The sequence below is a fragment of the Triticum aestivum genome, chromosome 6D, assembly GCF_018294505.1.
Source record: "Triticum aestivum cultivar Chinese Spring chromosome 6D, IWGSC CS RefSeq v2.1, whole genome shotgun sequence".
Taxonomy (NCBI): Eukaryota; Viridiplantae; Streptophyta; class Magnoliopsida; order Poales; family Poaceae; genus Triticum; species Triticum aestivum.
In genome coordinates, this window is record NC_057811.1 from 77,887,274 (window position 1) to 77,905,742 (window position 18,469).

The 18,469-nt window shown below is 48.1% G+C and overlaps 1 protein-coding gene across 8 annotated transcripts; it reads right to left on the reverse strand.

Moving 5' to 3' along the window:
* Positions 1–1,310: 1,310 nt before the first annotated feature.
* Positions 1,311–7,867, reverse strand: LOC123143662 (heterodimeric geranylgeranyl pyrophosphate synthase large subunit 1, chloroplastic). 8 transcript variants are annotated; one of them, XM_044562607.1, is made up of 8 exons: positions 7,647–7,867; positions 5,706–5,806; positions 5,285–5,359; positions 5,073–5,128; positions 4,763–4,882; positions 3,485–4,568; positions 3,163–3,393; positions 1,311–1,800 (listed from the first exon to the last, which is right to left on the reverse strand). In XM_044562607.1, the coding sequence occupies exons 5-6, from the start codon at positions 4,832–4,834 to the stop codon at positions 3,513–3,515; spliced, it is 1,128 nt and encodes a 375-aa protein (XP_044418542.1). In that variant the 5' UTR covers positions 4,835–4,882; positions 5,073–5,128; positions 5,285–5,359; positions 5,706–5,806; positions 7,647–7,867; the 3' UTR covers positions 1,311–1,800; positions 3,163–3,393; positions 3,485–3,512. The 8 variants fall into 8 exon arrangements, with proteins under 8 accessions (XP_044418542.1, XP_044418547.1, XP_044418543.1 ...); XM_044562612.1 differs by having other exon boundaries at positions 4,823–4,882; positions 7,647–7,856; XM_044562608.1 differs by having other exon boundaries at positions 6,411–7,703.
* Positions 7,868–18,469: the final 10,602 nt, after the last annotated feature.

Here is an 18,469-nt window from a genome sequence, read left to right on the forward strand (position 1 = left end):
TTCTAGGGAATCTATAATTTGTACAGTATAGAACTGTCAAAAAAGTCATGTCACTAATCGGTTTGTTCCAATTGGCTTTTATGCTCCTACAACTATGTCTCCCTTAGGTATGTATGTGTTATATGTGAGCTAATTGGGCACGACTATAGCCACATGTTTTGCGCCAACACAAATTTGCAAGAAGGCATGTCTAACAAGAAAGCTAGGGTGATGGTCAGTGCCGCAGTCACCACAAAAAACTTAAATCTGCCATGTGTGAGTGCTACCCGAAAAAATGCCCAATCTGGATGGATGGATGATCTTGTAACTCTGAGGACTGCAACCTATGAAATGTTTGGAAGACACAATTTTCCATAAATGATTACCATTATGGAAGAAGATGACATGCTTAGAGCCAATCATGTAGGGGGCACATGACTTCCATCAAATTCATATGTTGCAGTCCTCTGGGCATTTGAGACAATTCTGTATTGGGCATTCTTTCGGATAGCGCACTCATATGGCAACCTCAAGTAAACACTATTGAATACAAATGATGAATGCACTATTTATCTATCAACGGTAGGGCAGTATGCTAAATTTAGACTATGCATGCATAGGACCAACCAAAGAAAGACCAATGCCTAAAATTTCCGTGGATGAGCGCTCTATCCTCCTCACATTATTATAGGATGGTGGTTTTCTTTAGAACTCGTGAACTATTATTTTTTAGGGATCCTGAACTACAAATTTATGCTCTCTGAAGTTCAAAAAAATGATTCTGGGAGCAGACTCAAGGTTAACAAAGACATGCGCTATCATGTGTTGCCTTATATGCTTGATGATCACAAAATTGTTGAGGGCTGTTTGGGGTCCGCGTTGAAGATGCTCTTATGGACATTTTTTTAAAGAAGATGCATGTTGGCCGGTACATATAAAATGCTCATTTTTTCCCGACTCAAAAAAATGTTCATTTTTCCTTTATTGCAGTGAAGTATAGCCACAGGACGTGGAGGAATGCATGCCTTGCCAGCGGCAAGTCACTGACACATGCGTCCCGAGCCACCAACGTGAAGAATAACACGTTTTTTTTTATGCTTGTGCTACCGTACCAACGCTTACATGCGGGTCCCATCTAACTCTCGCAAGGCGAAACCACTGTGCTGGATCCTCGAAAAGGCCATGGAACAGAGTGGTTTGCACGTCGCCGGCACGCGCGAGTCTCGGGGCTACGAAACAAACTGGGATGCGCGACGGGTTCTGCAGGATCCATGGGGCATCTGGTCCACGCCAACGGCATTAGCTTCATGAAGAGATCAACAACTGCATCGAACACGCAACAGCAGGACTCTACATTCACCATGATAATGTGAAAATACAGTGGTCTTTAATCTAGCATCGTCCGAAATGATAATGAGAAAATAATTCTGCACAACAACACACCTAATCAAACAGACATAAATTGGTTCTTAACAGTTCATCACTTGATCTAATTAGTCAGTACAGCAGCACAGCAAAACAGTTCAGCTTTCAGCATGCATTATTCTCATCAGATGCACTGATCCTGTCTTAGGCTCTTAGCTGCAATTTCAGCAGCCCTCTTGGGGTTTTAGTTCTGCAGCTTTGGAACAGTTGTTTCGCCGGTGACCCTCGACGCCACAGTTCTTGCACCGAGCAGGTTTTCAAGGTTGCTTCGGAACATCTCCTTGATCCGGGCAAGTCATCCTCATGTATCCCTGCCGTCGACAAATGGTGCAGAATCTTGTCCGCTTACTCAAACCTTCAACCTTCGTACGGCACCTTGAGTTGCATGTTGTTTCACTGATTATGCAGAGCACATAAAACTGCAATTAGACAATTGTGTTGAATTTGTTTCTGGGAGAGAACGATGTGCAATTGAAAGTAACAAATGTGATCACCACATATGTGTCACTCTGCTTTTGCATCGATAAAATTATACTGAACTATTCCTAACCTTTAGCTAATGAATAAAGAAAAACACTTGGGAAGGATTATGATTTTTATGTACCTCGGCCACTCAGAGGCTGATGTTGGCATTATCATATTTGTTCTACTAGAAAAAATGGTGAACATCAGAACTATGGCAAGTTCAGCATGGTAGGTGAGGTTCTTTCATTTCAGTTTCTTATGGAGCCATATATATGTATGTATGTTGTTTCTGGTATGCCTTCATGTTTAAAGCAGGATTGCAACTCTGTTGACATATATTTGATTCATTAGTACAAATAATTGCGCAAAGTGATAAGTAGTTCAAATAAAGTATGGAAATTTGCGGGGTTGTCTATCCATAAACAATAAGAGGAAAAATACAAGTAGAATTTCAGTTTGCAAGGAGGGATAGCGCAGCAGCCCATCGTAAGGCAAGGAGGATGACTATCACTTCTTTATGCCCTATCCACCAACTCCAAGTTTCATTACCACCTCCGTTGTTTTATGGATAGCTGCAGTTGTTTGTGAGAAATCTTGGTTATTCATGTTGTTGGTCGCCTTCCATCTGTACAAGAGCTTGAGTTCTCCTATTGCAGGCTCTATTTTTATTCCGGTGTTACTCAAAGCTACATTAATAGTTATTCTAAAAACAGCTATATGAAAACTCTGCACCTATATTCTGAAGGATAGTTATTCATGTGCACTTGTTTTCTGCTTTACAGTGGAAAAAGGCATGTGTCCTGCGTCAAATATCGGTAACTAAGGCACTTTTGCAACTCCAAACCAAAGACTATGATCAAGTTAATTTAACCTTGATTTGTTTCTGGGGGAGAGAGATCATACTGCATTTTCAATGTATACGTGCGTACAACTCAATCTGAGCATATAGATCCTACATACTGGAAACTTTCCAATTCTATGGGCTGTAAATTCTCAAGATACATTTCGAAATTCAGTTATAAAGATTATTATAATTTTGGTCTTGGTTGACAATCCCTATAAACTGGAACCTGCAGATATGCAGGTTGCACGATCTGCACTTGCAGAGTATTATTTTCCATTTTTGATTTCTAGGTTTTGTACATCTTGCCCTCTCCACCAACTTTTTCCTATCTGTTCTTAAAGATTTTGCACATGTTCTTTTTGGCTGAATATCAAGTACACACATAGAAACAAATCCTCTTCAGGTTTGTGCCATTATTTTTGGAATTGGATCACTGAATAGTTTCATACCTGCGTGTCCATCCAGGAGCTCTATGGTCATCTTGCCTATGGACTGTTCGGAAGCTTGTGGTGAGCCCTCCCTTTCAGCTGCCACCGCCGCATCCCGCACATATAGATCTGCCGGTCGAAGCTATAGGCCGGGAGCTGATGCTGCTGCATCCCCGCAAGCGGCGCGCTGACTGGGTAATGAAGCGGCTCAATCGGACGTCACTATCACTGACCTCCTCAAGCACTGTCAATCTACTCAGCAAGAGGAGGAAATTGCATATCAATCCCATGGAATCCAAATCGAACAGAAAAATCTGGTGAGACTAATGAACTATTGTCATACCTTTTAATTGGCCGATTGCACTGATCAATCAGTGCTGCCGGTACGCAATGAAGTGCGCGAGGTGACGCAGAGGCTCTGTACGAGTACCGTCGAAGCGGTCTAGCTCTGCCTCAGCGCTCGCCACAAGCTCTGCCGCGTACGCACGCGCCCCGTCCATGCCCATCAGCTTCGGGTACGTTGCCTTGTCGGTCGCAATGTCCTTCCCTGCCGTCTTCCCCAGCTGCTCGGATGTGCGTGTCACGTCCAGCACGTCATCCACTACCTGGAATAGCAGGCCGACGTAACGTGCGTACCGCCGGATGCCCTCGATCTCTTCATCGGCTCCTCCGGAGACGATGCCGCCGCACACCGCCGCGGCCTCTAGGAGTCGTGCCGTCTTGTGCACGTGGATGTACTCTAGCGTGGCCAGGTCGACGTCTGCACCCTCGCTGGCAAGGTCCACAACCTGCCCCGCCACGAGCCCGTCCGTGCCCACGGCGCTGGCGAGCTCTGCCACAGCGCGGAGTGCGCGGTCGGCCGGCACGCCATGCTCCGTGCATTCCCGGGCGACGTGCTCGAACGCACGCGCCAGGAGCGCGTCCCCCGCGAGCAGCGCGGTGCTGACGCCAAAGGCAACGTGGTTTGTGGGGCGGCCGCGCCGGAGGTGGTCATCGTCCATGCAAGGGAGGTCGTCGTGGATGAGCGACATGGTATGGACCATCTCGACGGCGCAGGCCACCGGCAGGGCAGCGGCCTCATCACCGCCCACTAGCTCGCACGCGGCGAGCGCAAGCATGGGGCGCACCCGCTTGCCACCCGCGAAGAGAGAGTAGCGCATGGACTCAAAGAGGCGCTCAGGGTGCCCAAGCGGCAGAGCGCGGTCGAGCGCTTCATTCACGGTCATTGCCTTGGACGCCATGTATCGCTCGAGGCTGAAGGGATCCTTGTCCTTGAACACGGTGCTGGTGCTCGTCAGAGCGCACCGTACGAGGCTGGGTGTGGATTTCTTGGCATGAAGTGAAGTGCTTCTTGGAGGAAGATGGAGCTTGCGACTGAATTTGGAGGAACTGGTTGCATTGATGTTTATCTGATTGAATGATCTTGCCTGGAGATAACAACGATGAAATGTCAGCGAAGATTAAAGAAATTTGTGCCAAAGAGACTGCATTTTAGCATAATATATAACCTTTAGCACTATTTAAGGTACAGATGTTATGTTAGTACATAGAAGCTAATTTCCCTTAAATATCGGCACATTATCATATTTGAGCTAATTTCTCAAAGAATGGGAGTACTCGCTTTTGCAATGAAAAGGACTCTAGGTAGTAGTTGGCCACTACTGTATTTCTTCTGGAATACCTTCTCTGCCATTGTCAGGCCGAGTGGAAAGGCATAAGATGATTGATAACTCAGAATTTTCTGTCAAAGTAAAACAATGAAAAAATTAGATCAAGGACAGTGAACTGTTCCAAAGTAATCACTGGCCACATTGCAAACTAAGCCTGAATTGCTGACCAGCATGTGTGTCTTCTGTGAATATGAAACAAACCGATGTTCTTCATCAATCATAAAAGAAATTAAAAATAAGTCATGCGATGCTAGGATCTACCTCCAAATGAAGTACTATGACATTCTTATTTTCTGGCTCCTATGCTTGTTTGATTCCTGTGTAAATGCACTATATAAATTATTTGTATAACTAATAGTAAATGATTTTTATAAAGCGAGGGAATACTGATACAAATAGGAATACTAATTTGTCGGTATAATCTATGTTTATCAACAGTCTTGTCAACCTTATCGCATAGGACAAATTCTCACCAAATTCCTGGTTGGTAGATGATTCCAGCACTAAAACAAACTGAAGGAGGGTTTTCTTCACTCTTCGGTGTATACCTGAAAAATAAGACAGTATAGCACATTGCATCAGTTTGAAGTAAGGAAATTAAACATGATCAGAATTCAAAAGCTGCACCATAACAGAGACTATCATTGGTTGATCATACAGAGGTGGCGCACATGAGCGACCCAGGTGCGCCCTATGCATGTGAAACTGAAGCGAGGGAATAAAAGAACATGCATGCCAGGGATATCAGAGGAGGGTTTCACTGATCTGGAGAAGGATTTTGTGCCCTTTGTTCTTATTTAAAGATTGCATCTCTTGCATTCTCCATACAAATACTTTCCTGAAACCCAGCTTGAACTGAATGAATTAACTATGGGCAGAGGAAGGAGGGAGGACCTTCGTGGTACTGCTGTTGGTACTTGCTATCTCCCCAACTTAAATTGTTGTGGGCTTGTGGCTGCCTCACGCCTCATGTCGAGCCGATTACGATTCTCTATCTGTAAATCAAAATTTGTAAATGGATACAAAAGTCAGTGTGTAAAAAATATGCAGATATGAGCATATCACTGCTTGATATAATCACAAAATGATGGCTATGAAGCAGTGGAGTAGCTGATGATGTCAAAACTCAATCAGTATCTATTAGCCGAGACTAGTATGTATTTCCCTCTGACCTCTGTATTGGCGATTGCTTTGTTTGACGATTCATTTCATAGCATTGGTTAATCAGAGGGGAAAAAGGTAGCAGCTATGCTGTGCATGGAAATGGTGCGGTGTTGATATAATTTAAACTTCGGTTTGATGAGGTGAAAGGGCGGCCGAGATTCATCCTGCTGGTTGGTGCTTTTGAATGCACGAAAAGCAGAGCAGCCGTGGCAATGTCGCCAAAGAGTAGTACTTAGATGCTGCAGTATGAATTGAAATTGAACTCATTTTTCATTTGGTCATCTATCTATCTATCTTAGGTGCACTGAAGAATTAGCAAACATGCATCATGCATCGATCTGGTCATTAGCAATAGAAACCTCGCGGGAGAAGGTTTGGTCATTGGCATCGACCTTGAGTGCACTGAATTTTGTAAATGAAGAGAAAATAAGGTACCTCATGGGAAAGGATTCGTGGGGCGGATGGCGTCGGCAGCGGCAGCGGCAGCGGAACGCACAGATTCGGGGGCGGCAGATGGCGTCGGCGTCGGGGGCGGCAGCCAGGAACAACGTGCCTCAACTCGAGGATTCAGTGGCCGGTCGTTGGTGTCGGCGTCGGAGGCGTCGGCGTAGAATCGGCGGCGGCGCGCCCAGCAACCCCACGGCGTGATGTGGAGGGGCACACGGCGGCGTCGTGCGGCCTCGGCCGAGCGGAAATCAGCGGGCGGTGGTGGATCGGCGGTCGGCGGCGGAAGCAGGGAAGAGACGGGCCGGCGGGGCGGTGGCGCGGTGGTAGGCAAGGCAGGAGCGGTTGGCGGCGGAAACAGGGGAGAGATCGGCGTGGATCGTGGGTAATTTTCTATTTTTGCGATGATGACGAAGCGGTACGGAGTATTAGTGGTCGATCGAGTGGGATTAGTGCTCAACGCCTATAAACTGACTTTCCATTCAAGCATCGTACAAGGCGCAGGAATTGGGCATTAGCCGAGCTTTTTTTTTTAACATAGTACAGATACAGATGCAAGCGCTCATACATACGCGTATACAGTCACCCTATGAACGCACACCCGCGCATACACTCACCCCTATGACGCACACGCACACCCTACCCCTGTGAGCACCTTTGAGAGACTGAGCCGGCATATCATTTTGAGATTTACGAAGTCGCCGTATGCGCCTCATCTTCGACGGGAACGTCTCCTCCCACTAAAAGCGTATCATCGAAAATGACTTGTTGGTGGGCTTGTGACACCACTGTCCCTCGAACCATCCAACCACCCCGGCTGCTCCCCGGCGGCCCTAATGCCACACACGGCATGAGCGGCGGCGGCGGCGTCCACGCACGACCACGAGCAGCAGCGGTGGCCGGCGGCAGAGCACAAGTGGGTGGAGCGGCGGCCATGCATGGCATGAGCAACAGCGGCGGCGGCCTGGCACGGCAACGAGCAGCAGATGCGGCGGCGGCGCACGGGCACGCGGTGGCCGGCGGCGGAGCACAAGTGCGTGGAGCGGTGGCCACGCACTGCACGAGCAGCAGCGGCGGCGGCCTCGCACGACTACGAGCAGCAGATACGACTGCGGCGCACGGGCACGCGGTGGCCGGTGGCGGAGCAAGAGCGCGAGGAGCGGCGGCGGCGACTCGTAACCCTAACCCTAGGCTGCCGGGGGCCGGGGCAGGAGAGAGACGACTCACCTTGGACCACCGGGAGCTCCGGGGAGTTGGCCGCCGCCCCGCCGTCTCTCTGTGAAAGCTGCGGACGAGAGAGGATGTGTCGCGAACGAGCTCCTCTCCTCCAGATTCTGGTCTATCTCGTCGGCAGGGGTATGTTTGTCATTTTACATGGGACCCATCTGACAGAGGGCAGAAGATCAAAGTGCAAAATAAGTGGTGGCAAAAAATCAATTACAAAGTAAGTAGTGGCAAAATATCAAAGTACAAAGTTGGTGCAGGAACCCCATGCCGCTCAGCGGCGGGTCATTGGCACATGGGTCCTGAGCCATCAAGCACGCTTGGGTAACACTATTTTAGCCTTGTGCCATCGTACCGAAGCTTAACTCTGGCAAGACGAAGCCGTTGTGCTGGACCCTCAAAAAGGTGATGGAAACAGAGTAGTTTGCACGTCGCCGGCACGCGAGTCTCGTCCCGGGCTAAACAAACAAACTGGGATGCGCGACAAGTTGTGCAGGATCATCCATGGGTCATGCTTGTGCTCATGGACGTGCGGTCCATGCCAACGCCATTACTTCCCTAACCATAAACTGATTTTCACGGGGATAGAGTTCGTTGCACACGACTCTTATTGCCGGGTTTAAATTTGGTCTTCACATTTAATTACCAGGATTGCTAAATCTCAGTTGACTGAGACTTAACAAAATCTTAGTCGATGTTAAATTCATCAGATCTTACTTCGAGACCTGTGTAAAATTTTCTTGTAGATTTTTTTCTTCATTTTTATATGTTTTGTTACTTGCCTGAGACTTTGTTAAGTCTCAGTCGACTGAGATATTGTCACACCCTTTAATTATTTATTTACATACTTACAAGTGAGTACAGTTTGACCCAACTAAGGGCCCTTCTCGACTATAGGATTATTTTTGGGGCCCCTTTTTTGTTCATCGGAAAATAGTAGAGGAGAAATATATGAATAGAATTTTTCTCCTGGCAAATGGAGCAAAGGAAAATGGAGGAATTCTTTATCATCTTATTTTTTTTAAAGTTATAATCTATCTATTCAGTCCAGAGGAAGTCATTGACATCATACGTCGTGATTGTAACATTTGAGTTTGAGTAATACAAGTTTTCGCAAAAAAAGAGAGATAGTACTAAGCTTTTTAGATTTGAAGCCACTGTATGGATCGGGAGGTGTGGCTGTGGGGTCAGCTATGGAACCTCTATGTAAGAGTGTGTGTCGCAGGTTGAGAATAACAGACACCTATATAGTCGTGATGGGCTGACCAATTTCCCTAGTTTTGTTAAGGTATTCCCTAGTTTTTTATTTACTTTATTTGTTGTGTTTTTCTACTGGTTTAACAGTTTTTTCTTGATCTGTTTATTTTTTTTCTCCTTTTATTTGCACATTTCAATTTATTGATATTTCTTTAAAAATGAACACTTAAAAAACAGAGTTTTTTTATCCATGAATATTTTTCAAATTCACCAACATCTTTTAAATATGCAAAACTTTTTCCAAATTCGTGAAAATTGTTTGAACTCCAAGAATATTTTTCAATTTGCAATTTAAAAAAACTTTCTTTTGATTAAAAAAATCTTTTCAAATAAAAATGTGATATCGCTTTTTTTTTGCTGCAAGCAAGAGATTCATGGACTGGCCCATGTGAACGCTATAGCAACAAATTAACGATTGCGGCGTGAAATAAGTGCTCCCAAGGGGCTAACACAATTTTTTTTGTTTATGTAGTTGCAAGAAAACAAATTATAACTATTTTTTTTATGTTTGGTTCGCCTCTTGACTGTAATTTTTTTATTCACCATGTGAACCAAACCAATCAGTCTAAAATCTTTGTTTATCCTTTTTTTTGTGCAACTCTTTTGTTTGTTCCATTCCGATGTTTTAAGAATCCTGAAAACCAAATAGACCTTCATGGGAATCTTGGACAATTTGAATGTTATTTTCTTTTGCCTCCTATGAAAACCATTCCCTTTTTTTTTGCAGGGTCAAAGAGAGTTTTTATTGCATTGTCACAGTGTTACAATCGAGAGGCCACAAATCCTCAATACAATGAAAACCCTTCTGATCATGAGGTTGTGCTACCGACCCTATGCAATTCACTCGTATATAACAAGATATCAATTTTTTTTTTACTTTTCATTTGAGAAACCAAATACTCTCCGTGTGTGGGCGCGCGCGCGCGTGTGCAATACAAAGTGATCACTTAAGAAATCTCACATTCTAAAGTCACACGTTTTAATCTATGTTTTGAGGTTTTCAAATGTTTTAATCCATCGACGTTTTCGAATGCTTGCTCTCAAAGAGACCCTTGTCTGGGCATGTCTGTGTCTTTGCTTGGTTAGTGCGTCCATCGCAAAAAAAAAAAATTGTTTTCACAAAATAAAAAGTGCGTCTATCATGTAACGAAATACAGCACGTAACTAAGGATTAGGGAGAGATTCGCAAAAAAAGAAAAGGGACTAGGGAGAGGACAAGACTAGTTTAGCACAGATCTCGAGCTAGTCAGTAATGCATGGGAGTGCATGCATGCATGCGCATGAGCTGGTGGTTCCCTGGTCCTTGTCTTGGTGCATCACAAAGTCCAACACCTCCGATGTGGAAACCAGTTCAACCACCACAGCACATGGTCTCCTTCCCATCCTGCCTGGATTCCAGGATGCCATGTTCAGTTCTCATCTTAATTTACCTTCTAAAGTACATTCTTTTTTTACATGATAATACGTGTCTCATTTATATCATAACGACCATAATACAAGTCATGTACATACCGACCTGACAAAACTGAAAAGACAGTAGAACGCTAGCCTTTGCACACAGGAACATCAGCCAAGAAGTAAAATTACAAACAAGACTGAAGAATCCTCTGAGCTTGATACCAATGCCCGTCACCTGCCTCTGGCACCACCATAGCAGCCACCAAAGGAGAAAATGACGGATCACCTCCACACCCGAGCTCGACGCGGATCCATCGCCGATATGCAGCTTTGCGGACCTTCAAGGTGGTTCGCCAATAAAGGCAAAGCCATTGCCGTTGAACGAATCAGACCGGGGCAACACCTCGGACACGCCATCGAACTCCAGATTTGGCACCCCCGCCCAACTAAGACGTTGGAGGAGGAAACCATACCTGCATGCCACGAACCCAGATCCACCATTTTCTAGATGCCGTCGATGCAGACCACAATCTGCATCCGCTCCTGGACTACCTCCCAAGCTCCACGCCGGCGCTGGAGCAAACGCCGTCGCAACAGCGAAGCCCGAGGATACAGATCCACCACGAGGATGCCGCCGCTGCCGCACCATCCTTGCTTGAACAGTCTGGTTTCCAAATCCACCCCAAAAGCGGATCGTCTCGTTGGGGAAGGATCTGAAGTTTTATTAGTCGGCGCCGCCATCGCAATCGCCGAAGCCATGACGATGAACAACCCAAAATTCTAAGAAACTAAGGCCTAAAACAATCCACACACGTGGATCCGGCGACCCCCCTCACCACCGACGACCGAGGTCGTCAGCGGATCGGAGCCGCCGGAGGACGGCGGCGGAGGAAGTCGCCCTGGCGGCAGGTGGCGATCGCCATTCAATACCTTTTCAAATGTTCCTCAAAATCAAAGGATCGTTCATCTTCGGATCAGCCCGTGTAGTATCTCCCCAAAAGTCTTCGTACGCACAGCTTGCAAACTAAACCAGGTGTCCATGCATGTTCACCCGACAAACATTTTGTTTTTTTATTGATGATGTGTCGACGATCGAATTGAATCTCCTTATATTTTTCCGAAATGGTACGTGGTAGATGAGAAGCTGTGCCATTAGTCTCCGGAATGCGAGATCGATCAGGCCATCAGGGGTGACGATGTAACTTGATATACACATGCATGGGTCGCTCTCAAAGAAGAAACGGTGCGTGGCCTCTGGCCTGAGCTTGAGCTTAAGCCTTCTCCAAGCACCACAATCAAGAGCTTTTGCTGAGAACGAGCTCTCGAGGACGTGGCGGTGGTTCTTCCGGGCACGGATCAGCTGATGGCGATGAGACCTTGTTAGTTGCTAGCTCCCGATTAGGTGAGGGGTTGATCATCAGCTTCGTCATTACGTAGCTAGTAGTACACCACCACTTCTTCACTACTACTCCGTAGTTGGAAGCTACGGCTACCCTGACACGGTCATCGCTCACCCATCCCCCAACCCTGATGTCTTGGTGCATCAGAAAGTCCAACGCCTCCCGTTGGGGAAGCCAGTTCGACCACCATAGCACACGGTCTCCTTCCCATCCTGCCTGGATTCGAGCATGCCATGTTCAGTTCCCATCTTAATTTACCTTTTAAATTACCTTCAATGCCTTTTAACATGTTCCTCATAGGATCATTCATTCTGGATCAGCTCGTGCATCTCCTCAAAAGTCTCCGTACGTACAGCTTGCAAATTAAACCAGGTGTCGACGGCGCAGCCCACGACTGTATGACGGCACGGTTGGGGGATGCCGCGGAGCTGATCTACGTGGCACTAGTGGTTTTCGTGCTAAGTCATCATCCTACCTGTGATCAGTCCTCTTCGATCTGGCCATTGGCGAGTTTCCGACTTCTCCTTGGAAGGAAACCAAAGATTGGCGTATGTGGCGTTCTTTGGACACCTTGTTTGGATTAGGGCCGGTCGTGTGCACCCGCAATATCAGCATAACCAGCTTCACCAGTGTATCGCGAAACTATGTTTTTGTTGACATCATGGGACATGTCTGCACCAAGATTTTTAAGGGATCAACACATGCCGAGAATGCCATGGCGTGATTGAAGGACCTGCAAGCGGCGATGCCGGGTCTTGGAGGCGATGAAGACTTTGCTTCACACGCAGTTGCTCAGACTTGGCTTGCGGGATATGTTCCCGTCCAGACCGGGCATCCTGTGAGTCTGATGGTACGTGACTTGTAGTAGTAGCCTTCGCAAGTGAGGGCGGCAGCATTGGAAAACATTTTTTGTTGGTGGTGCTCCTTGGAGTACCGAGTTGTGATTTTTAGGGTGAAAACCTGTGACGAACCCGATTTGACCGTACACTAATCATGCACGCAAATGTGTACGATCAAGATCACGGCCTCACGGGAAGATATCACAACACAACTCTAAAACATAAATAAGTCATACAAGCATCATAATACAAGTCAGGGGCCTCGAGGGCTCGAATACAAGTGCTCGATCATAGACGAGTCAGCGGAAGCAACAATATCTGAGTACAGACATAAGTTAAACAAGTTTGCCTTAAGAAGGCTAGCACAAACTGGGATACAGATCGAAAGAGGCGCAGGCCTCCTGCCTGGGATCCTCCTAACTACTCCTGGTCGTCGTCAGCGGGCTGCACGTAGTAGTAGGCACCTCCAGTGTCGTAGGAGTCGTCGTCGACGGTGGCGTCTGGCTCCTGGACTCCAGCATCTGGTTGCGACAACCAGGTAGAAAGGAAAGGGGGAAAAGAGGGAGAGAAGCAACCGTGAGTACTCATCCAAAGTACTCGCAAGCAAGGAGCTACACTACATATGCATGGGTATATGTGTAAAGGGCCATATCAGTGGACTGAACTGCAGAATGCCAGAATAAGAGGGGGATAGCTAGTCCTGTCGAAGACTACGCTTCTGGCCATCTCCATCTTGCAGCATGTAGAAGAGAGTAGATTGAAGTCCTCCAAGTAGCATCGCATAGCATAATCCTACCCGGCGATCCCCTCCTCGTCGCCCTGTTAGAGAGCGATCACCGGGTTGTATCTGGCACTTGGAAGGGTGTATTTTATTAAGTATCCGGTTCTAGTTGTCATAAGGTCAAGGTACAACTCCGGGTCGTCCTTTTACCGAGGGACACGGCTATTCGAATAGATAAACTTCCCTGCAGGGGTGCACCACATAACCCAACACGCTCGATCCCATTTGGCCGGACACACTTTTCTGGGTCATGCCCGGCCTCGGAAGATCAACACGTCGCAGCCCCACCTAGGCACAACAGAGAGGTCAGCACGCCGGTCTAAATCCTATGCGCGCAGGGGTCTGGGCCCATCGCCCATTGCACACCTGCACGTTGCGTACGTGGCGGGAAGCAGACCTAGCCTAGTGGCGTTCCAGTCCAATCCGGCGCGCGCCGCTCAGTCGCTGACGTCACGAAGGCTTCGGCTGATACCACGACGTCGAGTGCCCATAACTGTTCCCGCGTAGTTGGTTAGTGCGTATAGACCAAATGGCCAGACTCAGATCAAATACCAAGAACTCGTTAAGCGTGTTATTTTGAAGTAACCGCGGACGCCGTCCAGGGCCAGGCCCACCTCTCGCCTAGGTGGTCTCAACCTGCCCTGTCGCTCCGCCACAAAGATCCACTTGCGGGTACTCCTACGAGCCGACCCGACTTTAGTCACCACAGGTGTCATGTATAGAGTATATAAGTATATACCCGTGATCACCGCCCAAGTGATCACGGCCCGATAGTATAGCACAGCAGACGGACAAGAATGTAGGGCCACTGATGGAAAACTAGCATCCTATACTAAGCATGTAGGATTGCAGGTAAAGGTAACAACAGTAGTAGCAAGGACAGGCTATGCATCAGGATAGGATTAACGGAAAGCAGTAACATGCTACACTACTCTAATGCAAGCAGTATAGAGAAGAATAGGCGATATCTGGTGATCAAGGGGGGGGGCTTGCCTGGTTGCTCTGGCAAGTAGGAGGGGTCGTCAACTCCGTAGTCGAACTGGGCAGCAGCAGCGTCGGTCTCGTAGTCTACCGGAGAGAAGAGGGGGAAGAAACAGTAAATACAATGCAAACATAAGCATGACGATGCGTGACATGACAATGAGCGGTGCTAGGTGTGCCCTAACGCGGCAGTAGGTGGTACCGGCGAAGGGGGGGAACATCCGGGAAAGTATTCCCGATGTTTCGCATTTTCGGACAGATGAAACGGAGGGGGAAAGTTGCGAGTTCGATATGTTAGGGATGTGTGGCGGACGAACGGGTTGCGTATCCGGATTCGTCTCGTCGTTCTGAGCAACTTTCATGTAGAAAGTATTTTCATCCGAGATACGGATTATTTTATATGATTTTCTAAAGATTTAATCATTTTAGGATTTATTTAATCATTTTAAATCAACATTATCCAGAATAGTAAAAGATGACGTCAGCATGACATCATGCTGACGTCAGCAGTCAACTGTGCAGTTGACTGGGTCAACTACGTGTGGGTCCCGCATGTCATACACTACTTAGTTTAATTAGGGTTTAGCTAATTAATTACTATTTAATTAAATTAACTAATTAATTAGATTAATTCAAATAGGATTAATTAAATTAATTTATTAATTAATCAATTAACTAATTAATAATTTTATTAATTGCATTTTCATTTCCTTTTTTTATTTTCGTTTTAGGGGTGTGGAGCCCCTACGTCAGTGGCCCAGGGGCATCGGGCCCCACCCGGCAGTGGCCCAGGAGGCCGACCGGGGCGGGCGCGTGGTAACGGGCGTGGGCGCCCGTCGGGGCTGACCCTAGCGCGGCGGGCAGAGCCCCGGGGCGCCAGATCGGGGCGCCGACCGGCCGGGGCCGCTGTTGGCGGCGACGGCGAGCGAACGGCGGGCGTGACGACGAGGCCAGGTGGGGTCGAGAGCACAGAGAGGCCGGGCCAGGCCACGGTGGGAGCGGGGCTGGCAGCGGGCGGGCGCCGGAGCGGGGAGAGCAGGGGATGAGGCGGCGCAGGCCGGCGAGGCCGCAGCAGCGCCGACGAGCAGCGGTACAGCGCACACGCGCGGGCGAGCGGCGAGTAGCCGGAGCGGTCGCAGCTGCGGGTGGACGAGGCGGAGCGCGATGTGGCAGCAGGAGCCGAGAATGGCCGCGACGCGGGACGCGGGTGGTGTGCGCGCGTGGGACGGCGCAGGCGCGCGCGTGCACGGGACATGGGCGAGCGGCGGACGACGCGCATCGGCCTGGTCGTGCGTAAGAGAAGAGGGCGCTCACGGGGGGGTGTAGGGTTCGAGGCAGCGGGTGTCGAGGTGGGGGACGGGGACGACGGTGTAGAGGAGAAGCAGGCCGGCGGGGGGGGGGGGGAGGAGGCTGGCCGGCGAGGGCGAGGCGGCGTCGGGCGGCGTCGGTGTTCGGGCGGCGAGCGGCGGCCTCCTCCTCTCGATCCTGATCCAATCGGGGGAGAGGGGGGGGGGAGATATTTTGCGGGGGGAAGTGTGGGGGTGTCGGTGGTGGTTCGGGGTCTCACCGGGTGGGGGATAAGGGAATTGGGGGTGGCCGGTTGGGCCAGTTGGGCCGGCTTGGCTAACAGCTGGGCCAGCTGGCCCAGTGGGGGGGGGGGTCTTTTCTAAAAAAAAATTTGTTAGTTCGTTTTATGGTTTTGTATTTTCTTTTCTTTATTTATTTTCTCTTCTGTTTTAATTCATTTTAAATTATCTAGGCATTTTATAAAAATGTGTTTATTACACCATATTTACTTATGCAAAATATGGCACCTTCCGAACATTTTTGTTTTAAATTTTGAAAAACTTTTATTGTTGACATTAATTTGAATTTGAATTTTGAAACGGTTTGGCCTAACGGTAGATTAGCAACAGTAACCATGGTGACGTGGCATCATTAGCGTGGGATTACTGTAGCTTGATTATCCGGGCGTTACAAAACTCCTCCACTACAAGAAATCTCGTCCCGAGATTTAGGAGGTAGAAGGAAACAGTGCGGGGTATTCATCACGCAGGCGATCCTCGCGTTCCCAAGTGGCTTCATCTTCAGAATGCTGCGACCACTGGACTTTGAGGAACTTGATCGCCTTCTGACGTGTGCGGCGTTCAGCTTGGTCGAGAATGCGGACCGGATGCTCCTTATAGGAGAGGTCCTGCTGCAATTCGAGCACCTCATGATCCATTGCTCGGATTGGGTCCTTGAAGCAACGGCGGAGCTGTGACACATGGAACACATCGTGAACCTGAGAAAGGTTCGGCGGAAGCTCCAGTTGGTATGCCACTTTTTCACGCCTTTCGAGAATAGTGAATGGGCCAATATATCGAGGAGCTAGTTTGCCCTTGATTCCGAAGCGGTGAGCACCCTTCATTGGTGTGACTCGAAGATAAGCCTTTTCGCCAGGTTGATAGACCATGTCTTTATGATGACGGTCATACTGACTCTTCTGACGTGACTGAGCAGTCTTGAGATTCTCACGAATAATGCGGACTTGTTCTTCGGCATGTTGGATAATATCCGGACCGAAGAGTGGACGTTCCCCAGTTTCTGACCAGTTCAGAGGGGTTCGGCACTTTCGTCCATATAACACTTCGAAGGGGGCCATCTTCAGACTAGCTTGATAGCTATTATTATAAGAGAACTCAGCATACGGGAGAGATTCCTCCCATTTCTTGCCGAAGGAAATAACACAAGCTCGAAGCATGTCTTCGAGAACTTGGTTGACGCGTTCAACTTGCCCTTGCGACTGAGGATGAAACGCAGTACTGAATGACAGATGAGTTCCCATAGCTTCTTGGAAACTTGCCCAGAATCTTGAAGTGAATAAGCTGCCACGGTCTGAGCTGATAACCAATGGAATACCGTGGAGTGAAACAATCCTGGACATATAGAGCGTTGCCAGCTGACTAGCAGTGATCGTTTCTTTGACCGCCAGAAAATGTGCAACTTTGGAAAGCCGGTCAATGACGACAAGAATAGCATCATTACCTTTCTGTGATTTGGGAAATCCAGTGACGAAGTCCATCTCAACATGGTCCCATTTCCATTCAGGAATAGAGATAGGTTGCAGAGTTCCAGCAGGCCTTTGATGTTCTGCTTTGATACGACGGCAAACGTCACACTCAGCAACATAACGAGCAATGTCTTGCTTCATATTAGACCACCAGAATCTCTGACGGATGTCTTGGTACATCTTTGTACTACCAGGATGGATACATAGAGGCGTATCATGAGCTTCTTTCATAACTTCCTGTGTCATATCCAGGTTTTTCTCTGCACATGGCACCACTAGGCGGCCCTTGAAGTACAAAGTGCCATCTTCAGCAATAGTGAAGAATGAGGGCTTTCCTTCTGCAAGGTAGCGCTTAATCTTGTGGGCTTCAGAGTCATATCCCTGTATTCTCTTGATGGAGTCCAAGAGATCTGGTTCGACGGCCAGGGTATTGAGGGAACCCTGGGAAACAACACGGAGGTTCATCTTGCGAAACTCCTTAGGAGGGGGAGCGAGTGCACCCGGAGGAACAATATGGAGGTTCAGCTTCCTGAATTCTTCAACAAGCGAGGGCTGAACTTTGTGAACCTGGAGGTGGTTGCAGTAAGACTTGCGGCTCAAGGCATCAGCCATTACATTAGCCTTGCCTGGCGTATAGGAAATACCCAAGTCAAAGTCTGCAACAAGCTCCATCCATCTCTGCTGACGGAGGTTCAGGTCTGGCTGAGTAAACAGATACTTCAGACTTTGGTGGTCAGTGAAGATCTCGCAACGATTACCGAGAAGGTAATGTCGCCACTGCTTCAGCGCATGAATGACAGCAGCAAGTTCGAGGTCGTGAACTGGGTAGTTCTCTTCGTGAGGGCGCAATTGCCGAGAGGCATAAGCAATCACTTTGCGGTCTTGCATTAGGACACAGCCTAATCCTTGACGGGAAGCGTCGCAGTAAATGACGAAGTCCTTCTTAGTATCAGGTGGAGCTAGAACTGGGGCAGAAGTCAACTTGTCTTTGAGTGCCTGGAAACTTTCCTGACATTTGTCTGTCCATTGGAACTTGACGCCCTTATGCAACAGGTTAGTCAGAGGCCTGGCGATCTTGGAGAAGTTCTCGACGAATCGACGGCAATAGCTGGCGAGAC